Source organism: Vulpes vulpes, unplaced genomic scaffold (genome assembly GCF_048418805.1).
Source record: "Vulpes vulpes isolate BD-2025 unplaced genomic scaffold, VulVul3 u000000629, whole genome shotgun sequence".
NCBI lineage: Eukaryota > Metazoa > Chordata > Mammalia > Carnivora > Canidae > Vulpes > Vulpes vulpes.
In genome coordinates this window covers 1,170,787-1,197,867 of record NW_027325788.1, presented here as the reverse complement: position 1 = coordinate 1,197,867, position 27,081 = coordinate 1,170,787, and the positions used below count along the sequence as shown (strand labels likewise).

The window sequence follows — 27,081 nt, the reverse complement described above, 5'->3', positions numbered from 1 at the left end:
CGTCTTCTGCTGCTGACCCCCATCAAACCCCATCATGCCCACAGCCCTGTGCCCCCGAGTCTTGGCTCCAAAGGAAGCGAGGAGCCCAGGAAAATGAGGAGCCCACCCGGAGAGAACCCCAGCCCCCAGGGGGAGCTTCCCAGCCCTGAATCCTCCCGCCGCCTCTTCCGCCGCTTCCGCTACCAGGAGGCAGCAGGCCCCCGGGAGGCCCTGCACCGCCTCTGGGACTTGTGTCGGGGCTGGCTGAGGCCCGAGAGACACCTAAGGAGCAGATCCTGGAGCTGCTGGTGCTAGAGCAGTTCCTGGCCATCCTGCCCCGGGAGATCCAGGGCTGGGTGCGGGCCCAGGAGCCTGAGAGCGGCGATCAGGCCGTGGCTGCTGTGGAGGCACTTGAGCGGGAGCCAGGGAGACCCTGGCAGTGGGGTGAGTGGAGGGTGCTGAGCGGGGTGGGCCAGGAGGCGGGAGGGGAGTGGCAGTGTCTGCGTGCCCTGGCCAGGCTAGGAAAGTTTGCTAGAGCTCCGGGCCTCAGTGAGGCCCATGCTGGAGCGTCCATCTCTCGAGAAGGTGAGTTTCCTCCTTGACAGGCCTGACCAAGGGTGTGGTCTTGTCAGCTTCCTCACAGCCCTGCACAGGGTCTGGTTGCGCCTCCTGCGGGCAGCAGGCCCAGGGAGGGAGGGTGCTTGGCCAGTGTCCAGCATAGCCACCAGCCCCCACCTGGCCAGCTAGCCCTGAAAAGCTCTCTCTGGGGTTGCAGCTCAAGCACTGTGAAGACCCCGTGGTGATCGATGATGGGGATGGGCCTCCAGACCAGGAGCAGGAGCGGCTGCCTACAGAACCCAGAGCGACCTTGCAAAGGGCCAGGACACCCAGCCCGTGGCGCTGGCACAGGGCCCTGGGCTCCCAAGCAGACTGCAAGGCCAGCTCAGCGGGGATCCAGGTACCAGCCCAGGGATGCCCCATGCTGGGTGCTCGGTGGGGGCCCTTGACTTCCGTGGGGGGAGCAGCCAGGCACCCTCACCCAGTGGGGTGTCTTGTTGCCCCCAACCACTTTCACCCCAGCTGAAAAAAGAGCTGCTCTCAGGATTTGTTACAAAGTTGCAGGGGAATCTAAAACTGCCTCTGAGGGAACAGGGTGGTATTTTCAGGGCACCGGGCCTGAACATCACTGAGACATTTTTGGCTGTCTGTAGGAAGAGTGCCAGTGGCCAGGGGCCGTGGTTTGGCAGCTTGAACCTCTAGCTGTGACCCAGGGCACACCGCAAGCCCCAGTGCCCCATGTGCCTTCGGCTAATGATCATCACCCTTACTGGGTTCTTGGAGGGTTAAAGGGTTATGCCCACTGAGTGCTGAAAGCAGGAACCCCAAGCTGCCCATGAGTTTGTCAGGTGACCATCGTGGGTGGTTGTGGTGCTCTTGGGGTGAAGGCTGTGCCCTCTAAGGTGTGAGGGTGGGTTGGGGTGGACTCGCCCCAGCGTCCTATCATTAGATCTCCGAAGAAGAGCCGGGAGTGCCTTGCTGTGACTCACACACGTGGGCCTTCAGAACACAGGCAGCGCTTCAGTTTGGGGGGGAAAAAAAAAAGCATATTAGATTTCTGTGTATGTGAAGTTAGCGTGAGTTCTGCACACATCATCTGCTTCCTGCTTGAGAGTCGGCATGCTGGGCTGCTGGCCAAGCACAGACACTGTACAGCCCAAACAGAAATGTGTGTTCTCCCTGTCCGGCAGGGTGTGGACAGGGCTACCCTCTCGCCAGGCTCCTCTGCAGGGCTTGTCACCGACTGCCTGCACCCTGGTCTTCACTGCCCTTGAGTGTCCGTCTGTGCCCTGATCCACTTCTGCAAGGACCTGGGTCCCTGGAGCAGGGCCACTGTGTGTGGCCGCTCCGCGGGAGACCTTATCTCTATATGTGGTCCTACCGTGAGGGTTGGAACCTCACCTTGTGGGTGTGGGAGGCACACCGTGAGGCCCATCATGCAGGCCTGCGGGAAGCAGCCATCCTCGCCGCCCTGCACATGGCCCAGGTCAGCCTGGGGAGGGTCCTCGGGAGGATGGAGAGGAGCGTCGGGCACTGCCACAGCCTAGACACACGCCTCCTGGTTAAGTTCTGGAGATGCCAGTGGCCGCGGCTGGGCTTTGGTTCGGAGGGCCGGCACTTGTATCTCCCTGAGCAGCAGCACATGGACAGGTTGTGAGTCAGATGTTGGGAGGATCTGGGACATGCGTCGAGGGTTTCTCATTGGGACGAGGCTGCAGTAAAAGCCAGAGTTCCCGCTCGTGCTGAGCTTCCCAAAAAGCCAGCTTTTCCTGGAGCCAGGAAGGTTTCCGGGGGGTTGGCATGGCATGGCGTCCCTGTTCTTCTGTGTCGTGGGTCAGGTAGGCAGTGGCTTGGGGCATTGCCCAGAGGGCAGCAGGTGTGAGCGCGAGTACAGACCCCTGCCCTGCGCCCCCTCACATTGGATGCGCACCTGTCGCTGCCGGCTGAGCTGGTTCCTGCCCAAGTCTTGCCCTGCTGTGTGGGACACTGCTGTCCCAGGCCTGAAAGTGAGGGATGTGGGCCTCTCATGTCCGCTCTGGTGGGGATGTCACACGGGACCCTGGGTCAGCCTCCTGGGTTTGCTCCCTGCGCACAGACGGTGGCGGAGCTTCCCAAGGCTTCCTGTGGGTAACATTCCGGGCAGAGGAGGGATGCCCTCCTGGGCTGGAAGGGGGGGAAACCCTGCATGGAGGCGGGTCGAGCACGGCCACTGCCCCTCCCAGAGCTCCCATAATGACAGCCATCCCCCTCTGGGAGCTCGGCAATGCTAAACTCGCGCGGTCCACGTTGATGAGTCCGTGGTCATTGCCAACAGCTGACCACCTTGACCTTAATGCCGTGGAGCTTGAGCCTGTATTTCCCCAACCTGGGGGGCGCTGCGGCCCCTGCTCCCGTGGCAGGTGGCGGAATGCTGCAGTGCCAACGTGCTCACAATGGCGCGCAGACTGGCCAGACCACTAGGTTGCATGCCCTAAGCGGACGCAATGCTGGGGAGGTGACGTTAAAATGAAATATGAGCATCACACATGCACACAGCCCGACCCTGGGCACTGCCTGCAGAAGCCCCCTCCTCACAGGCACTGAAGGTGTCGGAGATCCGTGAGGGCTGCAGGTAAGTGCACGTGTCCCCCACAGTCGGCCCACGGAGAAGGAGACACACACGGTTCTCTCTTTCAGTCCTGCAGGATCCTGGCCTCCTGGACGCGAACCTGAGGGACGCCCAGCAGGTGACGGCCCTGCAGCTGCCCTCGGTGAGTGATGTTGCCAGGGCCCCTGAACCCCGCCGCTGCCATCTGTGCCAGCGGTGATGGTGACAGTGCAGGAGGACACGTGGCCTCCACCCCTGCGCTGTCCTCTTGGTGTCCCCAGGGTCCCCGCTGTCAAGGGCACTGCACAGCGGATTTGCTTCTGTCCCCGTGGTCATGGTGACTGTCCCAGAAGTGCCCAGGGGCGTGGGGAGAAGGCCCAGATCCCCCCGTACCAGGCAGAGGCTCTCCTTGTGACGCTGCACAGGGACAAGCCCAGCTCCCTCTCAGAATTCCTCAGGTGGACAAATGGTCCCATGCACTCCTTGCCCATCACTGCCTCCCCGTTTCTCATCAGGCCCCCTTCATTGTTCTGTTCTGATCCTTCCCGCTGGCTGGCGCACGATGTGGCAGTCCCCTGGGAAAGTGGGTGACATGAAGTGTGGGCTTCACGGGTGCAGGATGGTCAAAGGGTCCCAGGTTTGCCCTCCGCACCGTGTGTTCCATGTGACTGAGGCCTGGGAGCAGGGTCGGCATAGAGCAGGGAGGAAGTAGCCGGTTTGGGGCATCAGCACGCATGCTTGGCCCTGCGGTGTCCCATGAAACAGGTCAGCAGTGACCTGTGGGGGTGGGTAAGCCCACAGTAGAGATCAATACATTTCACCCGAACGACATGCCAGGAGGGGCCATGACCTCAGTACCCGATGAGCTAGATCTTGTCTCAACCTGCCTGAGCTCCCGTAGGGCACACAGGATTCCCCCCAAACAGGGTTTCCGCTCAGGCTGCTGAAAGTCACCACCACCAAGGGCTTAGGGTGCCAGAATCGTTTTAATAGTTTTTAAATTTGGGGGCCTCTGGTGGCTCAGTCTATTGACTATTGGGAGTCTTCATTTTGGCTCGGGTCATGATGTCGGGGTCCTGGGGTTGCTTAGCCCAGAGTCAGCCTGTCCCCGTCCCTGTGCACCCTTGCTTCCACCTGTGCTCTCTTCACCCCCCCCCCCGATACAAAAAGATAAAACCTTAAATAAAAAAACTTTTAAGGTTTTTAATTGTAGTGAAGTACACATTGCATTAAATTTATCGTCTTAACTTTGCTTAACGTACAGCAGTGTCTGAGCATCCAGTGGTATTGCGTATGTTCACCCTGTCCTACAGTCCTGCTTCCAGAACTTTCTCACCCTCCCAGTGGAAACCCCTCACTTATTAGGTAACGGCCCTGTCCACCCGCCCCCAGCAACGTGGGCCGTCTTTCTCTGAATGTGGTTGTTGCACCTGCACAGTGTCTGTGACCTGGGCTGGCTGTGTCCAGGCGTGGTGGCCTGGAGCTCCAGCCATGTGTGTCAGCCCATGGGCTCTCCTTCCTGGGGCCGAGCGCTGCCACCCGCTGTGTGTCACGCACCCTGTGCACTCCCTTGTCGACAGGCCCTGGGTTTGCTTCGGCGTCCTGGCCACTGTGAACATGGGTAGGCGTATGGCTCTTTCTGTGAACTTATGTTCACGTGGGGAAGGGACAGGCTGGCTTGTCTCCATTCTGCTGAGCAGCCCTGCCTCAGGAAACTCCCGCAGAAGGTCCCCTCCAGCTGCTGACAGGGATGCATGCGCCCTCGAGGAGCATCCTGCCGTGCCCCGTGTGGCGAGCCCACGTCTGCTGTGTCCTTAGCTGCCCGACCATGGGGTAGCTGCAGTCTCTCCAGTCAGGAAGCTGGGGCATCGCTGCTTCGAGCCCCACCGGGTCTGGGTTCCACAGCTCATGCGGTGGAAGGACCTCTGGCTCGTGGCCCGTCAGGCCCGTTCTGCACAGAGCTGGTGTGGGTCGTGGCATGTGGGCTGTGGCAGGAGTGAGGCTGCTGCTCTGGGATGAATGCTCAGGCTTGTGGTTGCTGGGCTATAGACTGAGGGGTTAGCATCATGAGAAGCAGCCATGTGTGTTTCCAGAGAGGCCGTGGGACCCCCCCTTGCCCTGTGCAGCGTGAGCAAGGTCTACTCTGCGTCCTGGCCGCTGTTGGCACTGGGGGTGGCCTGCCGTCTCCACTTGGTGTGCGGGGGTCCTTGCCTGGCATCTACCCGTCCATCCTCTTCCATGAGATTCTTCTTCGTGACTTGTGCCCGAGTCCTAATTGGACGGTTTGCTTTTCTACAGTTATTTTCAGGGCTCCTTCCTCGTCCTAGATGTTTGTGCTTCACTGGGTGTGTTTTGTGACTGTTCACCCTTGTTCTGGAGCTTGGTGTCTCAGCCCCTTACAAAAAGCCTCCCATTTTTTTAAATTTTCCTCCCAGGTTTCATCCGTTTGATTTTACTTTATTTTTATTTTATTTTATTTATTTCTTATTACAGTTGAAGCATGAAAGTTTTTAATTTGGATTTGGTCCAGGCTCTCAGTGTTTCCTTTTAAGGATTGAGGTTGGTTGGTGTAATGGTTCTGTCCCAAGGACTCCCTGCTGTGCTTTTCCCTCCACATCACAGCCTTGCATTTGACCCCTGACCTGGGATGCCCTAGCCTTGCGCCTCAGGGCTGGGACTTTGGTGGAGGAGGAGGAGCAGGAGGAGCAGGAGCAGGAGCGGAAGCAGGAGCATCTGGCCTGCCAGTGGCTGTCAAGTTGCTCCACCCGCTGTGTGGGCGTTTGGGGGGGTCGCCCTCCTCCCTTCCTCCTTCAGGTGCATTTGCTCCTGGGTCAGAAGTCACTTGCATGCTGTCTGTGGGTCTGTTCCTGGGCTTTTCACTCTGTCCCCACCTGCTTGTCTCTCCCTGAGTCTTGGATGTGGGCACTAGGATTCCTGTCATCCTATTTTTTTAAATTATTTTATCAATTTAGTCCTGCCGCTTTTCTGTGTAAATTTTAGAATAATCTTGATCCTTTCTACAAAAAGTCTTCCTGATATTTCAGTAGGAGTTCTGTTAAGCCCTTGTATCGGTTTGGGGAGCGCTGACATTTGGCCCCTGAGTCATTCTGTCTGCAAATGTGCCTACATCTCTCTGGGCCTCTCTCCTGTTCTTTTTTTGTTGTTGTTTTAAAGATCTTTTACCTTTTTATTTAAGTAATCTCTACGCCACACATGGGGCTCGAACCCCCAACCCCAAGATCAAGATTCACGCTCCCTAATGGAGCTGGCCAAAGGTACCCCGCATTTACTTATTTCTCCTTTGATTTTTTTCATCAGAACTGTGTACTTCTCAGCATACAGCTTCTGTACATGTTTTGTTATATTTATTTATTTATTATTAATTTATTTTTAAAGATTTATTTCAGAAAGAGCAAACATGAGTGGGGGGGGGGGAGCTCAGAGGGAGGAGCGGACTCCCCGCTGAGCAGGGATCTGGATGCAGGACTGGATCCTGGGACGCTGGGATCATGACCTGAGCCGTAGGCAGATGCTTCAGGGACAGAGGTGCCCCCTCGTTAAGGGTTTCTGTATTGTACTCGTGGGACAGATACTGATCTTCACTGTCTGTCACTATCAGGGCGATTGATGCTGGGCTCCTGATGAATCAGGATGTGTCCCCTCCCATTTTCTGACAGAGATGGCTTATGATTGGTTTGATTCTTTGGCTGGGTGGTAGAATTGGTAGTGGAATGGGAAGACTGGAGATGTGGTGGGGTGGGGGGACGTGGTGTTGATTACAGAGCCGAGTCCTCCGTGGTGGCAGAGCTGGCGCTGCCTGCGGTTGGCTGCTGTTGGCGAGCGCTCCTCAGACTGTGGGCTCCTTCCAGGACATCATCGTTGTCCATCTCTATCCCCGCTGCGTATTGGCAGGGTCTGATACCCTGTTTCAGCTCTGACACTGGAAGTGGGCGTCTTCTCTGTCAGTCTTGGATGTTTTCAATGTTACGGGGCTTTTCAAATAACTAATTCATTGTTTCATTGATTTTTTTTTTCTCTTTTGTTTTCAGTTTCATTGATTTCTGCCCTGTCTTTACTGTTTTCTTCTTCCTGTGTGCTCTGGGTGTATTTTGCTATTCCCTTTCTTGGCTCTTGAGGTAGGCGCTTCGATTATTGATTTGAGACTTCCCTGCACACATAGGCATTTTAATATAAACATTTCCGAGCTATAAGTGTGCCTCTGAGAACTGCTTTAGCTGTGTCCCACAGACTGCAATATGCTGTAGCTTTACTTTCACTTATTTCACTGTATTTTTCCATTTCCCTTGAGCCTTCTTTGACCCAATCATTATTTTAAAATGTGGTGTTGAATTGCCAAAGGCTTGGAGATTTTCCTGTTATTTCCTACCACTGATTTCCGGTTTGAATCCACTGTGGTCTGAGAACACGTGGTGTATGACTTCAGCTCTTCTCCTTGTGGAGAATGTCTCTCCTCCTTCCAGGATGGGGCGAGACAGCTGTGGTCTGTCTCAGTGTGGGTATGTGTGCATTGGAAACCGCATCCACACTGCTGCTGGCAGTTGGGAGGCCCAGAGATGTTGATGGGAACCTGCAGGCTGTGCTGCTGTCCAGTCGTTCTGTTCCTGCTTATTTTGTGTCACTTGTTGAGAGTCAGGTGTCGAGGTCTCCAGCTGCAGGAGTTCCTGCTTCCTGTTTCCAGCTTCTGGTTTGGCTAATACACACAGAGGATTGCAGGCCTCTTATTATATAATGTCCATCTCTAATAATTTTCTTTGCTTTAAAGTCAAGTATATCTGGTCTTAACGTATCTGCTCCTCTTCCCTTTGATCAGTGGTTATATAATGTGTATTTCCCATCTTTTTACTTTTAGCTTGCCTGTACCATTATGTTAGAACTGAGTTGCTTTTCCTTTTTTTTTTTTTAAGATTTATTTATGTATTTGAAAGAGCGTGAGCTGGGGGCAGGGTCAGGGGGGTGGACAGAGGGAGAGGGAGAAAACCCCAAGTAGACTCTGCCTGTGTTCTCAATCTCTCTCTCTCTTTCTCTTTCTCTCTCTCTCTTTCTCTTTCTCTCTCTCTCTCTGTCATAAATAAGTAAATCTTTAAAAAGAAATGATAAGGGCAGCCCGGGTGGTTCGATGGTTTAGCGCCGCCTTCAGCCCAGGGTGTGATCCTGGAGTCCCGGGATCGAGTCCTATGTTGGGCTCCCTGCATGGAGCCCACTTCTGTCTCTGCCTATGTCTCTGCCTCTCCCTCTGTGTCTCTCATGAATAAATAAATAAAATCTTAAAAAAAAAAAAGTGATCACATTAAAATATAAATGATCTAAATGCATCACTTAATTTTTTTTTTTCAAGTAAACTCTACATCACACGCAGGGCTTGAACTCAGGACCCTGAGATCAGGAGTTGCATGCCCTTAGGACTGAGCCAGCCAGGCACCCCACATTCATCAGTTAAAACACTGCGATCGGCAGAGTGGATTAAGAAACCTGACCCCCCCCCCCCCCCCAAAAAAAAAGAAAGAAACCTGACCTAGCTATGTGCTATCTCAGACTCACTCCTGGGGCACCTGCATGGTTCAGGGGATTAAGCCTCTGCCTTTAGCTCAGGTCATGATCTCAGGGTCCTGGGATCGAGTCCCATGTCAGGCTCCCTGATCAGCAGGGACTTTGCTTCTCCCCTACCCTCACTCAAATAAATAAAATCGTGAAAAAAAACAAACCCTCACTTCTGGGGTACCTCAATGTCACAGTTGGTGAAGCATCCAGCTCTTGGTTTCGGCTCCAGTTGTGATCTAGGGTTGATGGGATAGAGCCCCGAGTCTGGCTCCACGCTCAGTGCCCCTCCCCACACTCTTGGCAGAAGGAGAGACTCTCCAGCAGACTCCCTGATGAGTACAGAGCCAACCCTGGACCTGAGATCATGACCTGAGCAAAAATCAAAAGTCAGATGCTTAACTGGCTGAGCCACTCAGGTGCCCCCATTTTCATGTAATTATTGATGCATCTTTTTCCCTGTTCTGTTCCTTGTTTCTGATTTTTTTCTTGCTTTCCTGTGGGCCACTGAAGCATTCTGTAGAATTCCATCTTAATTCACCGTAACTTTATGAAAATATTCAGAAACACTTGCTGATGCTGTTAAGGCAGACTGTATTCAGGGCTGTTGCCGGGGATTTGGGTAGCACCTCAGAAACTTTGCAGGGGAGGAGAGAGATGGAGCTCCACTGCATAGCTGAGGGACAGGGGTCAGCAGACAGAACACGAGTATGAGAAAACATCAGGGATGGGACGGGGCTCTGGCTAAACCACCTCAGGGGGTTCTCCCTAAAGACAGGCCAAGGGACCAGGAAGATAACTTCACCTCAGGGAGCAGGTCGGTGAGGAACCGGTGGGACACCAGGGCTTCGCAGGTGCAGTTGGACAGACAGGTCAGTGTTCTGGGTAAACCTAGGTTTATTCAGAGATGCACAGATGGCACCAGGAGATTCAGGAGGCTGAGCAAAGAATGAGAGACCTTGTCAGAGGTGCCATGGAGGTGATGCCCCGGGTACCAAGTCCTGTATCCCTCAGGGCAGCTACGGAGGCAATGCCCCGGGTGTCCCCTTGGGTATAGACCTGACCACGGCCCTCTGCTCCCTCCTGTTCGCACACTGATTGGAGCAGTTCCTGCCAACACACAACAGCTCCTGCGGGTGTTAAGGTGCGGGTGCGGCTCAACAGTCACCATCACCTTGTAGGTGGCCAACATGAGCACCCCCCACATGTCCTCCTGCTTGCCCTCCCAGGCTCCCACGGCCTTCCCATCAGGTGCACTGACGATGTGCCTGAGCTGGCCTTGTCCCCTTCATTCCTGAGGTGTCTCCTGCATTGGGGGCCCAAGTGGCTTCTGTGGCCAGCACCTGGGGTCTGTGGGCTGGGCCTCCGTGTGGCTCCGTGCGTCCTCGTCTTCGGCTAAGCCATCCTCACCCCCACAGGGATGGAGTCCATGTTCCCTGGGGACTGGCAGGGTACTCGGTGCTCACAGGCTCTGTCCCAGAGCATGGCACGGATTTTTCCAGGTGAGCTGTGGGCCCCCCATGCTTTCGGCTCCAGGGCCTGCGTGCATTTGCAGGCTTGGGAAGCCCGAGGTTGTATGTCACCCATCCCCTCTGAGCTGCCCGTGTGCACGGTGGGGCTCTGCACATGACACTGTGGAGTGTCCGCTGCTGCTAGCTGCGCTCCTCACATCTCCGTCTGCTTTTGTCTGCTCACGTCTGCTCATGTCTCCGTCTGCTCTCTCTCCCCCACTCCTATTGCTTGCGGCGGTTGCTCTTTCCTCATGGTTGGCAGGGTCTATCCTGCGTCCCCTCCGCTCTGCTGCGGAGCACGTCACCGAGTGCTCAGGATTCCAGGTACTTCTTATGATGTGTTTCCAATTTTCATTCACTTTCAGATCTTTCCGGTTCTTTGTAGCATGTGGTTTTCTACCAAAATACGGAATTTTCACTTGATGTCATGAGACCCGGGTCCCCGTGAAGCCTTCTGTCCAGCAGGGTTTTCTCCTCTTGACCGTGGTGCAGCAGCAGCCAGCTGGGTCAGCATATCCTGACCCTGCAAATGAGGGTGGGGGCCAGGCCTGCACGGGGTCCCCTTGCGCTTCCGTGGGAGGCTGCTCCCTGGGCAGGGCTGAAGGGACGGAAGCCCTGGCTGCCCGCCCAACCGACCCCAAACCACCCGGCGTGGGCTGGTGAGGGTGGATGGCTAAACTCGCACTAGCTCCTGCAAACTGCAGCGAAATTAGGACTTGGTAATGCTGGTCCCCCTCCCAGGTCACGTGGGTGTTTCCTGAATCCACGGCCCAGGATCTCCGTTGTTCTTACATGAGTTAGCAGAACGTATGTGTGCTGTGTGTTTGAGAAGGATGCAGGAGTCTCTGAAAACCCCTAAGGAGAGGCACACAGTCCCAGTTTCCTGAGCGGGTCTCTGGGTGTCCATCAAGTGGCTTCCAGACTTTTCTGCACCCCTTGTTTGTCCACTGCTGGGATCACGCGCAGGGTCCGTGGGGAGCGCAGCTGCCCAGCAGGAAGCGCGATCCCTGTGACTCAGAGTCCCCTGGCATCTCACTCCGTGGCCGTGTCACACTGTGCATGGCAGGTGGAGCAGGACCCCTGCAGCCGGCCCCGGGGCTCATGTGTGCATCCCAGATGCTGCGAGCGCCCTCTTCCAGGTTTGGGCCCTCACCTGTCCGGGGGTGGAGGGGAAGAAACCCAGACATCTCTCTGTAATCCGGTCCATCTTTCTGTCCAGAACCTGCAGATCCACGGCCGTCTGGAGGCTCTGAGTCCTTTGCCGTTTCAGCTGCGCTGGCACTTACAGTCTTTTCAGGTGACTAGACTGGGGAGAAAACGTCTTCCCCCACTCTGCTGGGTCTCCGCCTGGGGTGCAGCCCGGTGACCCGACCGCAGGCCAGTGCACATGAATAAACAACGTGCTTCGTGCTCTTGTGGGGGCCCCATGGAAATGGCCTGCAACCCCCATGCAACAGTCAGACCTGCGGGTGGACGTACCCTGTCCCCATGGGCAGCGCGTTCACGGAGAAGCATGATGACGGGAGAGGGGCAGAAGCTTCTGGGGTTGGCAGCTGTGTGACAGCAGACACGTCTGGAGGGCCGTGGGGCGCCGGGCTGCTCAGTCAACTACGTTGTCTCAGGGCCAAGAGGAGCGGTGACCTCTGGGGCTGAGGGCTGCTCTCCTGTCTGGCCAGGGGAGGCGTGGGGGCGCATCTCCAGGAGGACACAGGTGCACAGACGAGAGGGAGGGTTGACAGCCTTCTTGGTGACCTTGCGTTCTGGCCACACTGTCCTTGTGCCACGCAGCATGTATGGGGATGGTGTGCCAACCCCCGCAGGGACCCACAGGAAGCCATCCTGCAGGCCCGGGGCCTCTCCGTGCTGAGAGGACAGGCCGCCCCACACAGCCTCTTCCTGGGAGTCCCCTACAGAGGTGGTGGGCATCTGTGCTGCAGCTCGGTGGCTCCTGTGTGCATGTGAGAGACCAGGAGCTCCCCCCTGTCCAAACTCCCAGCTCGACTGCAGATGTTTCTGACGTCTGTTTTGCAGCAAGCATCTTACGTGGGATAGATTGCAGGATTGGGATGCACATGCTGCAGGGTCACCCTGGCCCCGTTGTTCCCCCTGAACCTCTGCAGCCTACACACCCCTTCACCTCCATTCACACCTCAGGCATCTGCTTATGGAAGCAGGGTGCATGTGTTACCTGCTGGGGGTTTCCTCCAGAGGCGATGTGCATCCAGGCTCGTCCCTCGTGTCCGCGTGTCCCCGTGGGCCTTCCCGGGCCTCACCGGGCCTTGCTTGGGATTGATGTCCCTGTGACAAGCAGGACACCTGCTGTGTGGTGTCCACCTGACTGCTGGGGTTGGTATCCGCGTGATGGTTCCACGCTCTTGGTTCTTGTGTGTCTGCACTATTCATCCTCACCAGGGTGGTGCTTGAGGATGCTGTCGGTGTTTATACTTTTTGAAATCCGATTTTGGGGGCGCCTGGGCAGCTCAGTCGGGTAAGCGTCCAACTCGATCTCAGCTCAGGTCTTGAAATCAGGGTCGTGTGTTCAAGCCCCATGTTGAGCCCTACATGGGCCATGGCACCTACTTTAAAAAAAAATCTAATTCTGAGCTGTAATTTGTATACAGTACACCTAGTTAAGAGGCTAAAACTGTGGAAGGAGTCTCGGTGTCCATCGAAAGATGAATGGATAAAGATGTGGTTTATGTATACAATGGAATATTACTCAGCCATTAGAAATGACAAATACCCACCATTTGCTTCAACGTGGATGGAACTGGAGGGTATTATGCTGAGTGAAATGAGTCAATCGGAGAAGGACAAACATTATATGTTCTCATTCATTTGGGGAATATAAATAATAGTGAAAGGGAATAGAAGGGAAGGGAGAAGAAATGGGTAGGAAATATCAGAAAGGGAGACAGAACATGAAGACTCCTAACTCTGGGAAAGGAACTAGGGGTGATGGAAGGGGAGGAGGGCGGGGGGGTGGGGGTGAATGGGTGATGGGCACTGAGGGGGGCACTTGATGGGATGAGCACTGGGTGTTATTCTGTATGTTGACAAATTGAACACCAATAAAAAACAAAAGATTTTTTTTCAAAAGTATGGTTGAATTAACAAAACAACAACAACAAAAAAAGAGTCAGGCTAGGAGAGTGACATGCATGTGTGTGCAGGCGTGTAATGATGGCCCCGGGCAGGGTGGGGGCATCTGCATCCCCTGGAGCTCCCTCGCCCGGCCCTCCCTCTGTGGGCCTGAACGTGAGCTTCTCTACTGGGATTTCACGTAAATGGATGTTACAGTGACGGCTCCTCTCACCCGCAGCCCACAACCCAGGCACCACCCTGGTGCCCGCATCAGCAGGTGTCCCTCTTCATTGCCCACAGCAAGTACAGCCGGGTCACCGTCCAAGGGCATTTGGGTCAGTGCTGTTTTGGCCGTTCTGAAGGAAATTTGTGGCACTTACGCGCGTTTGTGTGTGTCTGTGCTTCTGTTTGTCTTGGGTAATGACCTAGGAGTGAAATTGGGCGTAAGCATGGGATCTGTCCCAGGAGAGACAGCAGATCCCTGCCGAGTACCACTCAGGCTCCTCCCCAGGGCAGGAGAGCCATCGCCCACACCTCCCCCATTTCCTGCGATTCTCATTTTCTTTGAAAAAGTAAAAGTTTGGCCATTGAAGTAAGTACCTCGTTAACAGTTTAGTTTGCATTCCCTCCTGGCCAGGGAAGGGTGGGGGGGGGGGTCGGGGAAGGGTGTGGGGGTCGTTTCCATGTCCTCTGCGGCCCAGATGTCCCCTGTCTGCAGGACTGTGCAACACCCAGTGCGGGACTGGAACTCATGGCTGTGACCTCAGGAGCTACCCGCTCTGCCTGAACCGGCCAGGCGCCCATCCAACTGTACTTTAGGAACCGCTCACCGTCCCCCATTCTGGATGAAGTTTTTCGGCCAATACGCTCCTGAAGTGTGCTCTGCCATTGAGCACTCCCGGCTTGCTGCTTTAACGAGGTCTTTGGAAGGTCGATCATCTTTCATTTTTTTTTTTTTTAAATTTTTATTTATTTATGATAGTCACACACAGAGAGAGAGAGAGGCAGAGACACAGGCAGAGGGAGAAGCAGGCTCCATGCACCGGGAGCCCGACGTGGGATTCGATCCCGGGTCTCCAGGATCGCGCCCTGGGCCAAAGGCAGGCGCCAAACCGCTGAGCCACTCAGGGATCCCCTCATCTTTCATTTTCATGACGTCCAGTTTATCGTAATATTTTTTCCTTTTGACATTTATGTTTTTTATGTCCTAACAAACTTTTGTCTGCTCCAGCGTCTCAAAGAATGTTCTGGAATGTGGATTTTTGCATTTAGTTCTTTGATTCGTTCCTACTTGTCTTTTTCGGTTTGGCATCAGGCGCAGGGTTATATTTTCCTGTGTTGATATTTCCTTGTTAGTCACAACTCAGCGAAAAGATTCTGCTTTCCCGACTTGGTGCCTTTGTCGAAAACCAGCCCTGTGTGTGTGTGTGTGTGTCAGGCTAAACCTTGGCTGATTTGCCCTGTCGGCTTCCGATACAGCACTGCTCCAAGCATAGCAAGGTTTGCAGGGCTCAGTGTGGCCGTTTCATTCTTTGTTTTCACAATCCCTTCAGATGCTCTTAAGTGCTTTTCTTGCCCGTACAGATTCCAGAATTAGTGCCTTGCGGTCTTGTGCACAGGGATTGTGTGGGGCTGACATAGGTCTCTGTCTTGGGATGTGCAGACATCTAAGTGGCACGCAGCCCACAAACCTGGTGAGTCCTTCGTGTGTGCAGGTGACACGCGTAGTTTGTATGCGTGTTCCTCAAAATCTGGAGGGTGGTGATGGTATTGTCATAAGTGCTCTGATCCTCTTTTAAATTTCTTCATCCAGTTACTTGTATAGAGCAGAATAGGAATGCAGTTGATTTCTGTGTCAGGCTGGCCAGCAGCCTTGTTAAGGTCACTCGTCGGTATAAGACCTTCCCAGAAGATTCCAGTGGATTCCCCATTTTGGGGTTCTGGGAATTTTGCCCTCTGCACTGAGGTGACAGTGAAAGCGTCATAAAGGGGATGCAAGGGGGCTGTGGGCTGGACCATGGAGTGGACATGGTGCGCCGGGAGGTGGGGGGGGGCAGCTGCTACTCGGGGAAGGTGAGGCCACGTGGGAACTTCGTGAACCTCCCTGTGTAGTACCTGTGTGTGATGGCATGTCGCCGCGACTGGGGTGGGCCGCCTCAGGGCCTCAGCACCCAGCCTGTGGCCACAGAGGCCCTCCGACCTTACTCAGGCTTCCAGGGCTACAGAGGGCTGCCTGCAAGCATCCTCTGCGTTTCCCTGACAGGTGCACAGCAACATGACTATGGCATCTGGGTAGGGGTGTTGGCCCCGCCCCTTGCTGGGTGGGTGGGTTGCGCCATCCCTACACAAGCCTGAGCCTGGGGGCGTTCCCTGGTGGCCAGGCCCCTGGGATCAGGGGCAGTGACTGCCTGATGGCCTGGGCTGGACCCCTAGTAGCACCATCATCCGTTTGTGGACTTGTTAGATCCTAGATGAGACCCGTGCATGAACCCCTAAGAGAGAGAGGAGCAGTGATTAGGGGAACTGGGATGGAAGGCAGGGACCCCAGGATAGGAAGGGGTCCCAAGAGCCAGAAGCAGGTTTGTTTCCAGGAAAGTGTCCTGCACTGCACACATCAGAGGAGGAATATGATTGCGGGTGGGTGGCGGTAGGACCTATGGAACAGACAGGAGTGTGGGGGAGCCGGCTCCCAGGCCTCCACAGGCTCACCCTGGTCCTGCTGCTGCTCAGTCTGGGAACTGGGTCCTTGGGAGGTGAGGGGAAGGCCAGGGACAAGAGGTCCTGACCCCCTAGGTGCCTGCAGCCTACCTGCTCGCCCGCAGACCCCAGACCACCCTGGGGAGAACTGGGGCCGCGGAGAGGAGGAGGAGAGTGAAGGGCAGGCAGGGACACCCCTCAACCTTGTGGGCAGGACTCCCCTGCATGCCAGGTCGTCAGGCCCCAGGGCTTGGAAAGTCCCCGGAAGTCCCCGGACAATCAGAGGACAGTCCTGGGGCCAGGGTCCTCTGAAAGTGGGGTGACCCGGTCTGATATGGGACGATGAGATTGGGGGGTGGGGGTGACATCGGAGTGCGGGCTCATAGACAGGGGTGAAAGGACGGCATCCAGTGCCCAGGAGCGGCCTCTGGCCCATAGTGATGATGCTCACAGAGTCATAATGAGATCTCACTTGTCTTTCCCAAGCATCATCCAACTGAGGACACTGATACTGTTTGTTAGACATTTTTTCATAGTCAGGATGGACTTTCTGCCATATATTTTCTTTTTTGGCTCTGTGGCTTTTTGTTGATGGTCTAGAAGGTTCCCAGGGTCACAGGCCTTCCTTCCATGGACGGCCTAGTTCGTTCCCATTTGTCTGACTTTCATCCACACTCTTTCATTACATACTCTGTGTTTCCCTGAGCCCGTTATTTTTTTTTAATTTTTTTTATTTATTTATGATAGTCAGAGAGAGAGAGAGAGAGAGAGAGAGAGAGAGAGGGACAGGCAGAGGGAGAAGCAGGCTCCAAGCACCGGGAGCCCGATGTGGGATTCGATCCTGGGTCTCCAGGATCACGCCCAGGGCCAAAGGCAGGCGCCAAACCGCTGCGCCACCCAGGGATCCCCCGTTATTTTTTTTTACATGGTCTTTATTTTTATTTTCTGAAAGCCATTGTTTCCCCCTTTCAGTTAAGGGTTTTTTTGGTTTTGTTTTGTTAAGCAAAAATTAAAAAAAAAAAAGACCCATGAGAAAATAGAAAAATAGGCAAAGAAAATAAGCATTTCGAAGTAGACAAAAGCAGGTTGGCCAGTAAACCCCAAGAAGGTTCATGGAGAGCAGGGTCAACCCAGGTTGGAGGCAACCACACGGCCCTGACAAGGAATCTTCCAGAAATGGAGGCAGTGAGGCAGATGCAAGGACGTTTGTTTAAAATACTATGAACTCTTTTTCTAAAACCGATGTTAGTATATTATACAAATGTCTTACTATTTGGTTAACTCAAGATGGAATTTTACTTTAAATCCTTTGCAATGGGAACACTTTGTGGAGAAATACAACCATTATTCAGCTGACGTCCAGTGAAAGCTGTACATGGACAATTTGTGCAAATGTCTGTGTCCATCGTGATACTCCTGACACACGTCCTCACTCACATGCCCAGACAAGTGTCAGCTGCACCGGCAGCTCTTCCACACTTTACTTCTCCCAAATTTTGTCTGAGTTACAAGGTTCCAGGTTATTACAAACAAAAGGAATAATTTTTTTAAGATTTTATTTATTTATTCATGAGAGACACAGAGAGAGGCAGAGACATAGGCAGAGGGAGAAGCAGGCTCCATGCAGGGAGCCTGATGCGGGACTTGATCCCAGGATCCCGGGATCACGACCTGAGCTGAAAGCAGGCACTCAACCACTGAGCCACCCAGGTGCCCAAAAGGAATAATTTTTAAATGACATTTATTGTTACCATGAATCTTTGTTGTGTTACTGTCCATTTGCGGAGGACTTCTTTATTTTTGTGGGATCCTGTAATTATATGCAAATACCATCATGTTTCAAGTTAAAATGAACTTCAACACATTCCCATGGCCCATGACTCCCAAGTGTGAGAAAAGAGTCCCTTCAGCCCTCATGCGGGGGGGGGGGGGGGGGGGGGGGGGGGGGGCTGCTCCCAGTGCAGGAGGTGTTTGCCTTCCCTCACCGCAGTGGGGCGCCTGACAGCCTGGCTGCCGGCAGGTGTGGACAACACGTATAGGCTCCCTGTTGGCCCCTCAGGACATGTGGGTGCCCACCACCTGAGCAGCAGTAGGAGGGCCTATGCCCGCGTGTCCCTGGCCGCCCCATGGGGCACCCTGCAGTGTGTGAGGCGGATCTCATGCTAGAACCGGGGAGCCTCCCTGCTCTGTCCTGTGGCTAGTGTCCCCTCTGCACCACAACCCTCCTTCCCACCCCCTCCACCCCAGCCCTGGCTGGCTCTGCCCTGAGGCGTCCCCACTGTGCTGTGCTTTCAGAGCCGCCTGTCGCCCTTCGAGGACATGATCTTCTGCTTCTCACAAGAGGACTGGTCCCTTCTAGATCCTGCTCAGACGGGCTTCTACGGAGAGTTCATCATTGGGGAGGACTGTGGTGTCTCACTGCCTCCAAGTAAGACTTCCATCCTCTGTCCTGAGACCAGAGACCAGGGAGCCAGTGTCACATTGATGTTCACCTCCACCCCAGGGGCACCTCGCAGATCAACCACATGTGGTTCAGGCTGGCCTGGCTGGCGAGTACCTGGCTCCTTGGGAGTCCTGCGGGAGGTGCCCCGGCCCCACCTGCTGGCCCCAGCCCCTGCCAACCTGTGTGAGTTCCTGGCCCCCAGCCCTGGTTCCTGGAGCAGCACATGGCTGATGGACGTGTGTCCCCCATCTGCAAACAGGTGACCCGGCCACCCAGCTGGCACTTTCCCAGGGGGAGGACAGTGAGCCCCAGGTCCCTGAGTTTCAGGACCCCCAGGGGAAGGATGTGGCCCAGGCTTCTTACTTGGGTGAGTATGCTCTCCATACCCTGCCCTGTCTGCAGCCCCATGTCGCCCCTGCATTCTCGGGCTCCGACATCTCTTGCCAGACAGAAAACGGGATTGTCGTTTTCCCTGGGGATGCGGTTGCGGGGTGGGGGTGGCGATGGTGGTGGTGCACAGCACTGCCCTCACCAGAGACTGGGATGCGACAGGATCCGCCCTCTGTGCTGTAAGCAGCACTGGGCTCAGGCTGACCAGGCGGCCCTGCCTGATTGAGGCCACGTACTCCCCAGAAGGCAGGTGGGGGTTTGTGAAGACACTGAGGCATGGAGAGGAGCAGGGCCTCGTGGGGCTCAGGGCAGGCATCCTCCCTGCTGCTCCCTGCCCCAGGCTCCGTGTCAGCCGAGCTCACTTTTGCAGACCCCGGGCCCCAAAGCCTTGCAAGCTCCGCTCCTTCAGGAAGTGAGGTGTGCGCTGTCAGCCACACCCCACAGCCCCTGCCCCCTGAGCCTGTGAAGCCGGCAGGGAGCACACCAGTGCCCCCCACCCCGGAACAGGCCTGCAGGTCCTGTGCCTCACAGGCTCTGTGGCTGCGTGTGGGGTGCAGGACTCAGACACAGGAGGCTGGAGCAGCCACAGGGGTTGGGACCCAATGGGCGGGATCCATAGTCACCACCTTCTGCACCATGTCATGGGGTTGGCTTCGTTTATGGAGTTATGGCCTCCACCTGGAGCATGAGCCGAGGGCTATTCAGACTGCAGCCTGGCAGGGCAGAGCAAGGCAAATCGATTTTTCCATTTTCTTTTCTGGAAAGACTTTCCGAGTCTTCAGCCATTCCAGGTAGAAGAAAGACGGAAACGAGACGAGCTCCAGGTGCCAGAGTTCCAGACCTGCCAGCAGATGGCCCTGGGTCAGAGCACCTGCCCAGGTACCGGAGGGCATGGGTGTGTGTGTGTGTGTGTGTGTGTGTGTGTGCGGGCGGGGTTATTCCGGCGCCCATGAGGTCTTGCCTACTGCTCCCTTGGGTTATCAGCTGTGTGCCCTGATGGCTGTGCCAGGACCCCTCAGGCAGGGAGACCCCCTCCATGCCAACCTGAGCGTGTGGAAGGGGGGCTCCAGTGCTGCTGTGGGCAGGTAGGAGCTGGAAGGCCGGGTGTGTGGGTATCAGACATGAGGGGTGCTCCACCTGTCCACTGGGCAGCCGCAGTCCACACAGTCAAATAGCCATCCTGGTGGCTGCTGCTTCACACGTGAACCACCATGCTCTGGGGGTAGGTTCCCTCGGCTGTGGGGACTGAAAAACGCGTGGTCAGTTTGGCCCATGAGGCCTGGTGGAGGCAAGGTGCGCATGGTCTGGGGTATTTCCGTGGCCCCCTCTCTGCAGGCGTCCCCGTGACAGCCTGCACCTGCGTGCTCAGTGGGCACAGCCTGAGCAGTACCCATGGCGGCACTGAGCATCCTCGTCAACTCCCGCCTGCACCCCTGCGTACAGCCCCTTCCGCACCATCAGAAGATGGACTCCGCAGGGGCGTCATCAGCCCCGCTCCCGGCACCAGGCCCTGCACATAATCTGGGAAGTGCAGGATGCTGGGGTTGTCAGAGAACAGGGGCAGATGCTGGGTTTCCAAGCACCTTGCCAGCCTTGGCCTCTGAGGGCACAGCAGGCACCACACCCACCATGTGCACATGGGGATGCTCCCGGTCCCGACCTGGTACTGCCGCCCCGGGGTGACTCGCTGTGTTTGTGCACGTTGCCTCGTCCATACGTGGGACACTGCGCTGTGGACGGTCCGTGCGAGCTCAGTACACAGCAAGTAGATGACCCACCCGACCTAGGTGCAGGCAGCGGCGGTGGCTCTGCTGGCCCAGGAAGGCGACATTTCCCTGCCAGGGTCCTGGAGCTCGGGAATTGCCAACCCCAGAGCTCAGGGGGCCATGGATGCGGGGCAATCCATGTGTCATTCCACAGGCACATGCCTGTCCTTGCACCTGCTGGCGCACCCCTGGGTCCCCATGCTCCTGCAGGGGATGGTGGAGCTCCTCCACGGCTGCGTGGAGACCCCGCGACGTCTTCAGGCCCCACCATTTGATACCATTACGTCAGGATCAGGGCTCCCATGTCCCCGAGCCACAGCAGGTCCCTCTGGGAAACTCCCAGGAACTCAAGGTCCTGCGCCCCAGTCTCTTGCCTCTTGTGCCTTTGCACGTAACTCCTCCCTCTTTTTAAAACCTTATGTGTCTCCCAGCACATGTTCCCACGCACACGTTTTAAAAATATAAATATATTCATCATGTCCTTCTAGGGCTTATTATCTCGTAGGAAAGCCTCCCCATTCCAGCACTGCGAAGCTGCATTTCATACGATGCCTGGACTTGTATTTCTTGGCTCTTGTGCACCTCTGCTGCCCTCTCGGGGACTCGTTCCCACACACGCGCGCTCTGGCGTCTCTGTTCTTCCCCGTAGAGCACACGTCAGCGTCACGGCGGCCAAGTGCTCTGGGCATTGAGGATGAATTCCCATTAATAGCACGTGGACCCACGCTTGGCCCTGGTTTCCCTACAGAAATCCTAAGGCCCCACATTCCCTGACTTGCTCCTTGCGGTGCATTCCCTGACTTGCTCCCCTGTCACCCTCGCAGCCCCATCTCATCTGGGAGGGTCTCTTCGCACCAGTGTGTTAATGACACACAACTCTGGGGTCACTCGTCCCTGCCTCCTAGAAGGTCCCGTCTGTTTCCACCGACTTCCTGGGCATGATGGACATCACCCTGCGGCCACCCTAACAAAACAGCAGAGGCTGTGAGGCCTAGGCAACAGATTTCCCAGGAACTTTGAGGCCACATGGCTTGGGGGGTGGGGTTGCGTGGCCTGGATGGCTGTGTCAGGTCATGTGTGCCTTGGTATCGTGTCACAAGGACACCTGCTGGAGGAGGGCCTGCTCTGGTGACCTCGCCCATACAGTCACTCACACTGGACCAGGCCTTGGACTCCTCTGAGCTTGCTGCATTCCGCCATCAGCTCCCCACAGTTCACGTGCCCTTTGCAGGCCACACCCCCCACTCTCCCCAGACATCCCTGCATCTCTTCCAGCATCTGCCCCACAACACATCCCACCCAGATGTCCTGTGGCTCAGGGTTTGGTGGGACCCCAGGCATATCCCCCTATAGCTCCAAGCATGCACTGGTCTCTCCACCTCATCCCCAGAGGGAGAGACTGGGGAGAAGAAAGGCGGGTGGTTTTCCAAGCTAGTGTGGCATCTCCAGGGCAAATTGTGACACCAAGAGGCCAGAGCATAACAGCGGGCCCAGGGTGCTATCACCATGGGCTTGTGAACACTGCGGCAGCCCCATTGCCCCCTCCGGCAGCCTCTGTGCCCTGTCTTCTGTACATGAGGAAGGGCCCAGTAGCTCTGCTGGCCTGGCCGAGTGGGCTGACTGCCTCCCCCAGCTCCTCCCACTCTGGAGGATTCATGGCACCAGCAGCATCCCTGCACCACAAAATTTGGGCTCAGCACTGGCCCTCGGGTAGTCCTGGTCAGGACATCTGACAGGCACACCCTCCACCAGTGCCCCTGGACGGCCTAGTGTGGTTCCCTGAGCAGATCACAGCCCTCACACCTGGTCCTTGACGCTCACCCGGACCCCCAGTGTTCTCTCCAGAACGCCCCTGCCCACTCCACTGTGGATGAAACGGGACTTTCCAGGGATCCTGGTGTCTTCCCGCCCCTGCTGCATGCTGTGTGCTGCCCTGTCCGCCATCCTCTGGGGAACAAGGTTCCCCATGCTCCCCACAGCCCCTGGTCTGCCCGCCCTCGGCTCTGCTAACCTCACGACTTCTCCTCCCTCCGGGGATTGAATCCAGAACCAGGCCTCTGCCAGCGCCGCTACCATTCTGGACCTGAGTCTCGCATTTCACAACAGTGGGGACTGGGGAGAGCCCTGGGTGTGGGTGGTGGGCTGGAGCCTCCTGCCGGGCACTGCACAATCCCCCCACCTCTAGGAGCAGACGCGGGATTCATCAAGTCTGCTTCACACTGGGTCATAAAGTCCAGAGTTACTGGCCACCAGCCCTGTCAGCTGCAGGGTGGGTCTCAGAAGGACAGGTGGTCCAGAGGACAGGTGGCCTGGTGGTGGGGACGTTGGCACAGTGACGCTACCTCCCTGTACGGCCCTGAGCCTGGTATGTGTTACCCAGGTTTGTTCGTGTGGCAAGTAAGAGGTCACCCAGTTCTGTCCAGAGCAGATGGGGCTGTCGGTATCAGAAGGGTCATGAAGCCCCTGGAGCATTCACTTGCGTGTCGCCTGGTCGCGGGCACCATCCTGCTGCTGCCTTCATGGGATACAGGGTCTCTAGGGTCTTTCTCTCTCCTGAAGTTCTTAACGCCCCCGATGCACATCCACGGCCAGAAGGTAACACTGATAAGTAATAGGGCTCAGCAGTGGAGAAGAATAAGGGGAGGGTCTCAGGGCTGAGTGGGAAGAAATCCCAGCCGGGCTGGAGCTGGCCCTGCACTGCTGACCTTGCCCATGGCTTTCCCGCAGCCGGAGGTGACGCACTGACCCCTGAGAACGGCCTGGATGAGGAGGTAACCATCGAGATCATCCTGTCCAGTTCTGGGGACGAGGACTCCCAGCTCGGCCCCTACTGCACGGATGGGTCACCAGGACCCACAGAGAAGCAGCACGGCCTCCCCACGTCCCGTCGGAGTGGCACCGAGGCTGGCAGCGAGATGCCGACGTCCTCCTCCAAAAAGTCCTACATCTGTCCAAACTGCGGGAAGATCTTCCGCTGGAGGGTCAACTTCATCCGGCACCTGCGGAGCCGCAGGGAGCGGGAGAAGCCGCATGAGTGCTCGGTGTGCGGCGAGCTGTTCAGTGACAGCGAGGACCTGGATGGACACCTGGAGATCCACGAGGCACAGAAGCCCTACCGCTGTGGTGCGTGTGGGAAGAGCTTCCGTCTCAACTCCCACCTGCTGTCGCACAGGCGCACACACCTGCGCAGGGACCGGGGGAAAGAGCTCGGAGGCTCCGGGGTGGCCATGGGCTCCGGGGGCGCGGGCCCAGGCGTCCTGCTGGCCCAGGGCGCAGCCGAGCTCAGCGTCCAGTGCTGCGAGTGTGGCAAGGCCTTCCAGCGGCCAGACCACCTGGCGCGCCACCGCAGCAGTGCGCATGGCGAGGACAGGGCCCGGCCCTTTCAGTGCCGCTACTGCGTCAAGAGCTTCTCGCAGAACTGTGACCTCCTCCGCCACCAGCGTCTGCACATGAAACGCCGATCCAAGCAGGCTCTGAACTCCTACTGAGGGGCCCATTGGCGGGTGCGCGTTCCTCCAGCTGCTCGGTAGTGACCTGTCCCGAGGCCCCGGACCCCTCCCGCCACCTCCACCCCCTCTGGACAGAATCGCCTCTCCTGCCCTTTGCTCTCAGGTAGAAACGAGATAGCAGCCTACTGAGCATTTGTTGTCTCTGCTGTGCCAAAAAGCAGGGAGGGCTTGTCTCCACCGGCTGTGATCCTAACACCGTCCGGGCACATCAAGGACCCCCTCCAGTGTTCTGAGAGGGAAGGACTGGGTCGTCCCCGCCGCGTGTCCGTGTGTCCCTTGCCAACACTCCATGAATCCCTGACCCACATCCTCCCCTCCCCACTGAGGTTTGGGAATAACTGCGCTTGTGTGACAGTGGGAAGGCTGGGGTCGTGTGGGGGCGGAGCCTGCCCTGTCCTGGGAAGTCTGGGTGGCCGTGGGGACAGCCCAGCATTATCAGGAGCCAAGTGGGCTGCGCAGGGACCTCCTGTCCTCTTTTTCGCGGTGCTGTCAGCTTATGGGGGAACGGAAGCTCACGAAGCAGAGCCCACGTTTTAAGCTGTGTGGCACGCCCTCCCCAAAATGCGGTTTCTCCACACCGTGAAGGCCCTTGATAAGGCTCTTGGCAAAAGGTCGTGGGTTGGGAGTGTGGTCATCGTCGTGTGCAAGGCACTTGAGTGCCCGTCCCACCCACCGCGTCCAGGAATGGGGAGCTGGGCCCTCAGTGTCACCTAGCCGAGGCGGGCAGGGGACTTGGGCTCACCTGCCAATTGTTTTCCTTTACTGGGGCCCATGGCATAGAACCACGGACAGGCATGGTCTCCGTTTCGGAGGCAAAGCCCCAGATCCGAGTGTCGCAGGACGTTGGACCTGTGTCCTGTTCCCTCCAGCTGGTGCTCGCTGGCATTGGTGACGCCGCAAGACTTGTGGAAGTGTCACCCCGTCTGTGCTACCTTCACATGGTGTTGTGTACCTGTCTCCAAATTTCCTTTTTTGTGAGGACACCAACTGTAAGGCCTCTGCTTCTGAGCCCAGAGTGTTCCCACGTCCACCAGCGACAGCTGCCATGGTTTTGTTTGCACGTAAGGTCACGCAAACGTTCTGGGGTCCTGGGGTTAGGAACCTACGACTTGTGGGGGTTGCACCCACAGTTCACCCCCTGCCACTAGGTGGTCCTGCTGTGCTGTCCTTCCCAGTTCTCAGATTTCAGGCCCCAGCACCTGGGCACAATAGCCTGGAAAGTCTGCAGCCCTGATGGTGGCCTGGGAGTGACAGCTGGTAGGGGAGCCTCAGGCAGCAGGGATGGTCCTGATGTTCTGGATCGTGAGCAACTAAGACCAGCAACCAGGCAGGTGTTCTGTGTCATTTGTATGTCCAGTCCTGTCCCCCACCAGGTACTTCATCGTCACATGCAGATACCACGCCCCCAGACCCCGCGAAAGAGCTAAAAGGTCCTGTAGTTAAGCTCCGTGCCTGTGTAGGTGCACCCCTTGCCTAGGAGCAAGAAGTGCGAGAACACCCTTCGGTCAGACCCTCAAAGATAAATAAACTTTTGGGGCTCTTCATTTCTAAAAAGTTGGCCTTTTTACTGATCTGCCAGGAAAGGGGAGAAAACCCAAAAAGTCTTAAGGCTAAGAGCATGGAAATTACAAATAGAAGCCAGACATTAACGTGCACCCATCCGCCTGGGCCCTCATCCGAGGTTCCGTCACTGGTGGTGAGCATAGCAACTCACCCACTTCACACACTTGCCTAAAAGCATCGCTCCGCTTACTTATTTTATGTGTAAAATTGGGTCATAAGTAGGAAACAACTGGGGCGTAACAGAACTGACCCCTACCTACAAAGAGGCTGTGCATTTCCTAATGTCCCTCCGTCCTGGGAGGCCACCTCCCACTTACTGACCCAAAGCCGTGCAGGGCGTCTTGGAATCAGGAGTTGTTGCCCAGGGACGCTGTCCTGGGTGGTGGAGTGAGAATCCCAGGTTCACCCTGTGCACTAGAAGCCCGAGTTCCCTGCGCTGGGGGGTTGCAGACCCAGAGCTGGCCCACCTGCCTCCACCCTCACCCTTCCTGCCGTCCCCGGGGCCAGGCAGGCATCCGAGGTGGCAGCTGTGCCCCGAGGTTCAGAGACTGCGTCACTGAGAAGCATCTCCGCCCTCCCTGTGCCTCCCATCCCTCTGTATTGTTCCCACGAACTGAACAGGTGCATAATAAAATCTCACTGAATTCATATTTGTATTTTAATTTTAGCTGAAAACAACAAAAAATTAAAGTGCAGTGCAGCCTGAGAAAGGTGGTGGGTCGGCCGGAGAGCTGAAGGTGCAAGGGTATTGAGGCTGGTCCTTCTGGGCAGTGGACGGCACCTTGTGAAGCCTGTCTCCGTCTTGGTGGCCTGAACTGGGCCCTCTCCAGAGGAGGGAGGAAAGCGTTTGTCCCTGCCCCCGCAGGTTCACACTGTGGCCACATGACCTGACCCTGCTGGGGCCTGTCTCCTGAGCTCTTGCCATCCTGAGTCACGCCATAAGGCAGATGGAAGGAAGGTGCTGGTCCACACCCACCCCCAACTCAGATGGCGGTCCCTGCTGCTCACCCATGACAGTTTCCTCCTCTGCCAAGTGCAGATTATGGACAAGGCACCTGCTCTAGTGCTTGTGGAGTAACCAAGGGGACGGATTGTCCCAACCCCATCACACAAGCCCGGGCATGTTTTCCACCAATAGAAGTTGGTAACTGTCGGGGTGCCTGGGAGGGAGGCTCAGTCTGTGAAGCAGCCAACTCTTGATTTCTTCTCAGGTCGTGATCTCTGGGTCCTGGGGTCGAGCGCCCTTGGGCTCCGCGCTCAGAGGGGAAGTCGGCCTGAGGACTCTCTGTCTCCCTCTGCCCCCCCCCCTGGTCCTGCACTGTCTCTAAAACAAATAAAACCAGAGCTCCGGGATCCCTGGGTGGCTCAGCAGTTGAGCGCCTGCCTTCCGCCCAGGGCGTGATCCTGATCCCAAGATCGAGTCCCACATCGGGCTCCT

General features: G+C 56.4%; 1 protein-coding gene across 1 annotated transcript; it reads left to right on the top strand.

The window, feature by feature from the left end:
* On the top strand, nucleotides 1–26,291 carry ZNF496 (zinc finger protein 496). The gene is given in 10 exon segments (XM_072745591.1): nucleotides 1–74; nucleotides 77–259; nucleotides 262–434; nucleotides 755–836; nucleotides 839–937; nucleotides 3,214–3,287; nucleotides 18,268–18,400; nucleotides 18,675–18,782; nucleotides 19,571–19,684; nucleotides 23,299–26,291. Coding segments are annotated over 10 exon segments (1,767 nt in total). The 5' UTR covers nucleotides 1–34; the 3' UTR covers nucleotides 24,060–26,291.
* Nucleotides 26,292–27,081: the final 790 nt, after the last annotated feature.